Below are 6,977 nucleotides of genomic sequence, written 5' to 3' on the forward strand. Positions count from 1 at the left end.
TTTATTCATTGGTTGAGCAGCAGAGTTGAGTATGTAGATTGCATCCACGACAAACCACTTGTTCTGCTATTGTTTCTTGATGTGAGCTTCCAGTAAACCAGGTGCTGAAAATCAGGTGGCTGATTGGCTCGTGATTAGCATGACCCTGATACAGCAGTCCGTGGGTATCTGCTCTAAGCATGCCATATTTAAAAGATTTAGATAGGGTCCATGCTATAGGGCTGTTTCAACTTGGTATTCCACATAACCAAGATTCAGCATTATTTGGAGTGAGACAAAGTACCATCTCCAAACTTAAGACCAAGTTACATAGAATGGGAATGTCATAGATAATTTGCAACGTGCATGTCACAGGAAGACCGTTTCCTCACCTCATCAGCACTGAGGATCTGTAGGAAGTCTTCTTCAGATTTGCAGTCAAGCATTTCAGGATGATATGGCTGATAGCCCTCTAACAAATTTGGAACAGACTGGACACAGTCACTCTTTTGTCGTTTGACTAACATGTGTGTCTCACCTCCTCTTGTTCATCTCTGTTCTATCATTCTCCATCTCCCTCTCTCTCCATCTCCCTCTCTCTCCCTCTTTTTGCTGACAATCATCAAATATACAGTTGAAGCCAGATATTTACTCTTCAGATCAAAAAACAAACACTTTTTTAATTTTAACATCAAATTAGACTAAATGTTTATTTTTTTAGATTGATAAATATAAAAAACATATTTGTTAACTTTAAGAGTAAAGAGAGAAACTATCTGTATTTCTTAATTATAAATGGCACCAAATTGTATTCAAAATTGAGCCACACTTATAGAGGTCCACAATTCTTTTCCTGGTGTTTTGGTTGACATCTCTTTGACTACGATGACCTGGATGACTGAGAACCTTCACAGACATGTTGACATCTCTTGATTTTCCCATGTCACAGAAACAGGCTCTGTGTTTTGCCTTATATGCATCCACAGCTGTGCCACCAGTTTACTCACATGGACTCTACTAACCAATCAGAAGCTTCTTCAGCTCAGAATGGAATCGTCTGGAGTTTTCTTATTAATTAACAATAAACTTAGTGTATATGTACTCCTAAATTTGATGAAAGTGATAAAAATAGAAGCTCTGTCTATCTTTATTCTGACATTTAACTAATTCAAAAGATATTTCAATATTTATTTATCCAAAACAAAACAAGTTTACTCTAAATTGATGTTGTACAGTAAAAAAATGTTCTTGTGTTTTCCATAAAGTGTATGTAAATATCTGGTTTCAACTGTGAATATACTGCTGTGTACTGAAGTTCCTCTTGTTTTGCATAGAAATATACTGAACAACATACAAAGCATAATATATAAAATAACATCTACCAGAGTTTTTCTTTGAAAGAAGCTCCTTATGTCCATTCTTGTATATCAGTGCATTACTGAAACCGATTTATTTAGCCGTGGAGGGAAACAACTGAAAATATGAAATAAACACACATGTAAGCTAAGACTCTCTAAAGAAACAGCATTGTTGTTGTTCGGCTTTTCATTTCGCCATTTGTTGATTCACTCGAAGAGTAAGTAACGTCATATGGGTCAAGTGATCTGTTTGATATCAATCTTTCGCGATACATATTTACATTATTTGTACAGTACGAATGATTTGCTTTGGTACCTGGTCGAACTTCAGTTCTCCTCTGTCTGCCTGGCTCCGTTTCTCTAACAGCACACTCTCATGCAGCAGCTGCCCCGCCCCGCTTAGTGCCTGAGCTCGGAACATACCAATACTAGGGGGGATTTACGCACAGTCGTAAATTCCCACAGTGTGCGCTATGTGCTTTAAATATTGTGTGTAGTTTTTTGCTTAATACAGTTGTCATCCAGGCATCTAATTATGAAAAAATTACACTCCAAAAGACCCCAGGCTTCTGAAAAAACAACCCGGGCTTAAGCCCAGTAAGCCACCCCCCCGCTCCGCCACTGGCTCCAGACATCCAGAGGCACCAAGAGCAAAGAAGACCAAGGAAGACCAACGGAGGGGCAACCGTGCCACTGTCCCGTGATGTGACGTGCCCGAGATAGGCCTCCTCCCTGGGGACAGCTTCCCTGCTGACCCCAGTAGGCACTCCCAGACTCTGCAACCCACCAAGGAAAGGGGGCCCAGGCCCATCCGGACCGGGGCCCAGTTCAGCAGCGCCGCACGGCCCCACAGAGCCCGGGACAGCCCACCCGACCCCACCACAGAGAAAACTGCACCCACCCCATCATCCACTCATCTTCCAGACTACACAAGACAATAGACACAATTTTTTAAAAACCTCCCTAAAATGTTTAATAATAATAATGGATTTATATAGCGCTTTTCAAGGCACCCAAAGCGCTTTACAATGCCACTATTTATTTTCATTCATATATTCATTTATATCATTATATCATATCATATCTGAGACTCCCCACTATTTGACACTAGAACTGAAGAAGCTTCCCTATTGCCCATCACCAGTGGGCAATAGGGTAAAGTGTCTTGCCCAAGGACACAACGACCAGGACAGAGAGCCCGGGGATCGAAGCGGCGACCTTCCGGTTACAGATGTGCTTCCCAACCCCCCTGAACCACGGTCGCCCCCAGAATTGAATTCAAAATCCTGCTCCTCACATACAAGGTCTTAAATAATCAGGCCCCATCTTATCTTAATGACCTTGTAGTACCATATCACCCTATTAGAGCACTTCGCTCTCGCTCTGCAGGCCTACTTGTTGTTCCTAGAGTATTTAAAAGTAGAATGGGAGGGAGAGCCTTCAGTTTTCAGGCCCCTCTTCTGTGGAACCAGCTTCCAGTTTGGATTCAGGAGACAGACACTATCTCTACTTTCAAGATTAGCTTAAAACTTTCCTTTTTGCTAAAGCATATAGTTAGGGCTGGACCAGGTGACCCTGAATCCTCCCTTAGTTATGCTGCAATAGATGTAGGCTGCCGGGGGATTCCCATGATGCATTGAGTTTTTCCTTTCCAGTCACCTTTCTCACTCACTATGTGTTAATAGACCTCTCTGTATTGAATCATATCTGTTATTAACCTCTGTCTGTCTTCCACAGCATGTCTTTATCCTGTCTTCCTTCTCTCACCCCAACCGGTCGCAGCAGATGGCCGCCCCTCCCTGAGCCTGGTTCTGCCGGAGGTTTCTTCCTGTTAAAAGGGAGTTTTTCCTTCCCACTGTCGCCAAAGTGCTTGCTCATAGGAGGTCATATGATTGTTTAGATTTTCTCTGGATCTACTGTACAACATAAAGTGCCTTGCACTATATAAATAAAATTTAATTGAACTGAATTGAGTTACTTTTGATAGAACTAGTAATGTAACTAAGTTACTAATGTAAAGTAACTTACACGACACTGCTCTTCACACATGTTCATTATATTCTGATGATCCTGGATGGAGACAAACTACAGATAAGTGTGTTCAGCCCAACTAGTTTATCTCATTACAGCAGTTTGATGTTTCCCTTTGAATCCCCCTGAAGATCCTGACAGTGAAGCACGTACATAATACTGCAGCCTTTCAACTCTGAGCTTATTTAGTTCTATTAATACACTGAAATCTCATTTGTGTCATGAAGAAAGTCTTTAATCAAACAGAATTCAAAGAGCAGAAACATTTCATATATGGAGTTAAACATGAATCATTGTTTCAACAACATATTTATTGTTGTCATAAACAGACAAGAAGACAACAACAAACTGCTCCTCCCATTCAACACATGTCAGTCCATATCCCAGCAAACTAAATCATCTCCATTTACACATCAAATAGAAACATGAATCACTTGTAATGATTAGAAACTTGATAGAATTTCAAATCTAGTTTGGGGAGTCATTCAGTGAGAAACAGTGAAATGATTTTCCATGTGAAAAGGTGGACAGCAGAAACAGAAAGAAACAGTGAAACTAAAAGAGAAACAAAGAGCTTTGGAACAACGAGGCAGCAGGAGGACAGCTGCAGTTTAACAGCTTCAACTCACTGACAGGAAACAACATTAGAAACATCATCATCCTCAACTCATCTGCTGCACTGACACTGACACCTTCAACGGACACACGTTCAGTTTATCAACAGTGCTGATGTATGGAAACATCCTGTGAGTGAAAGTGTGTGTGAAGGTGTGTATGTGTGTGTTAGTATCAGGATCAGAGAACGACAGCTTTCCTCTGTTCCAGTCCAGATTCACTCTGATCCTCTGGAGCTTCTTCTGGAATGAGAGATCAGTGAGAGGACCTGGTGGTGACCATGCTGAGTATTCACCTTCATCAAACCATATTATCCATAATCCAGACCATATGTCTCCCTTCCTCTGCACAGACTCTGCTAACACACCCAGTCCCCACGGTGTACTGTCTCCTACATCAACATCCCAGCTGTGAGTCCCTGAGTTAAAGCCCTCAGAGCCCAGGACTGAGCAGGAATGATCAAACCTCTCTGGATTATCAGGAAGCTGCTGCTTCTCTCCTCCTCTCACACTGGTCAGATCTTCAGACAGGATGAGGTCTGGATCAGCAGTGTTTGGGTCCAGAATGAGAGGAGTGTAGGAGACCATGTCCTTCATGTTGTTCCAGATGTTGAAGGTCAGGTTGCCCAGGTGTTTGGCCTGGTCTATCAGAGCTCCTGAGGGCAGCTGTGGATCATCCAGCAGGGGGCAGCGCTGGACTCTTTCCACTGCAGCCTTGTAGTTGTGCAGGAATGTGATATCTTCAGCTCTCAGCTCCTCCTCTGTGGCTCTGACTGTGTCTGAAAGAGCTGCTATCTCTCTGCTCAGAGCCTCCATCTTCTCCTTCATCATCCCACTCTTCTGCTCCTCTTCCTCCCTCAGTGCAGCCAGCCTGGCCTCCTCTTCCTCTGCTAGAAACTGGTGAAGCTTCTTAAACTGCTCCTTAATCTGCCTCTCTGTGTGTCGGGCCTGGACCTTAATGTGTTCTGCTGTTTGATCAAACTTCACTTGAACTTCTTCACAAACCTTTAACTTCTTCTTTAAGGGCTCCAGAGTTTCCTGAAGTTTCTTGTGTTGTCGTGCAACTTCATCGATGGGTCTGAATCTGTGATTGGTGTGTTTTTCTGAGTCTCTGCAGATGTGACACACTGGCTGCTGATGGTCCAGACAGAAGAGTCTGAGTTTCTCAGAGTGCAGACTGCAGAGAGCCTCTGAAGCTCTCTGATATCTCTCCTGTAAGAACGAATCACACAAGTTCTTTAAAGCCTTGTTTGAAGGTGGATGCTTCTTTGAAGATCTTCTCTTACAAAGTGGACACTCGTGTGTTGGTCTCTCTCTCCACCATCTCTTCAGACAGTGTTCACAGAAGCTGTGGCTACATGACAGAATAACAGGATCTCTGAAGACCTCCATACAGACCGTACAGCAGAGATCCTCCTCTGATCTGGAAGCCATTGAGTCTGTGAGTGAAGCTGAAAACAGCAGACAGGAAGTACAGTCAGTCCTGGCTCCCCTCCCTCCTCTACCACCTTCACTGAAACTTCCTTTGAGTCGTGTTTTTGCTCAAACTCACATTCAGTGTGTGGAGCGTCAGCAGCTTGAAGCAGCAGTATTGGAGTTTTCCACTTTTCTCTCCTGTAGCTGGACTCACTCAGAGGAAGCTGCTAGTTTGGTCTGAGCTCAGTCTGATCGTCTGTGCATCTCTCTGGGCGTTTTTCTTCCTCTCTACTAAGGAGGAAAAACATCATGTTTCCTGCTTTGTTGCATTTGAGTGACGTGAGGGGAGGAGTAAAATGTTGCTGTTTCACTTTAACCCTTTAAAGCCGGCCGGAACGGGCATGCTCCGTTTTGTGTATCTATTATTAAATCCCTGTGTTCTAAGCTGACTAATATGCTGCTAATGTCACGGTTTGCCAGAGCAAACCATGGGATGTGGGGAAGGAGGACCCGAAAGACTCTTTAGTGAAAACAGTACGTTTGTTTACAGTGAGGTAAATAACAGATGCACACAAAATCCCCTTTGCTCTCTAGACTCCCATGTGTGTGCTCCGCGCCATAGTGTTCCTGCACACCCTGTGCGTGCTGGTCATTCGTTCCACCCAGGGGCGGATCTAGAGAAATTTTCTTAGGGTGGCATGAGGGTGGCAAAATCGAAGCCCTTTTTTCCCCCCAAACACATATGCAGGTGGTTACATATGGTTAAAATGATTCAAATGCAGTAAGTATACATGTTTTTCATATAAATATAGTCTACAACTTAATTATTTTCTGTAGCCCACATAATTAAACACTTTAGTTACATAAAACATATGAGTTTTGATGCTATGTACTGTATAGCATGTATGATAAATAAATATGTAGCCCAATAAGTATAAAATCCAGAAAGCTACACAACATGGGGCGGTTCATTTACAAACACAAGTCTAACTTAAGTTTCACTGTTTTTTGTTAGAAAACAATCACATTGTTACAGCTTAAATTACACAAAATGTCAGAAATCTGCACTGTCATGAAAAAAAATTTAAACCTAATTTTTCGTGATTTGTTGGATTAACCCTCCAAAATACAACCGGCCATTTTTGACTCCTTTTTAGTTTACGTTTGTATTTCACCCTCAGATTGTTTCATTTTATTTTTTTCCCCTTGCCTTGTTTGGTATCTTTTCAGCTCAACTGAATTTAGTTGTTTTTTTCACTGATATACTGCATTAGTATTACTGATCTGAAATCATACAAAGAACTTAAAATCCTAGTAGTATTTCTTTACTGTACAAAAAAACCCCACAGACACGTTGAGTAAACTTTTATAACTTGAAATGCAAATGTAATCTAATTGTACATTTTGTAAACATATACAGCTATTTATCTAAAAATGCCTGTGCTAGACAGACCCAACACCCATGCAAATGTACACCTATCTGGAACAACCCTGACATATTACAAAACAATAATATGACAAACTTTTCAGATTGGAGTGGTAAAGGAATCAAATATTTAGAACATATACTAGAAGGAAC

The 6,977-nt window shown here is 41.9% G+C and overlaps 1 protein-coding gene across 1 annotated transcript; it reads right to left on the reverse strand.

Annotated features, from left to right (window-relative positions):
• Nucleotides 1-3,634: 3,634 nt before the first annotated feature.
• LOC146578340 (nuclear factor 7, brain-like) lies at nucleotides 3,635-5,664 on the reverse strand. Its single transcript, XM_085269437.1, has 2 exons — nucleotides 5,535-5,664; nucleotides 3,635-5,433 (listed from the first exon to the last, which is right to left on the reverse strand). The coding sequence occupies exon 2, from the start codon at nucleotides 5,414-5,416 to the stop codon at nucleotides 4,031-4,033; it is 1,386 nt and encodes a 461-aa protein (XP_085125563.1). The 5' UTR covers nucleotides 5,417-5,433; nucleotides 5,535-5,664; the 3' UTR covers nucleotides 3,635-4,030.
• Between the last annotated feature and the right edge of the window lie 1,313 nt (nucleotides 5,665-6,977).

Source organism: Mchenga conophoros, linkage group LG3 (genome assembly GCF_057382185.1).
Source record: "Mchenga conophoros isolate Kocher_MC1m ecotype Shallow Benthic linkage group LG3, M_conophoros_male_GT1.1, whole genome shotgun sequence".
In the NCBI taxonomy this organism is placed as follows: domain Eukaryota; kingdom Metazoa; phylum Chordata; class Actinopteri; order Cichliformes; family Cichlidae; genus Mchenga; species Mchenga conophoros.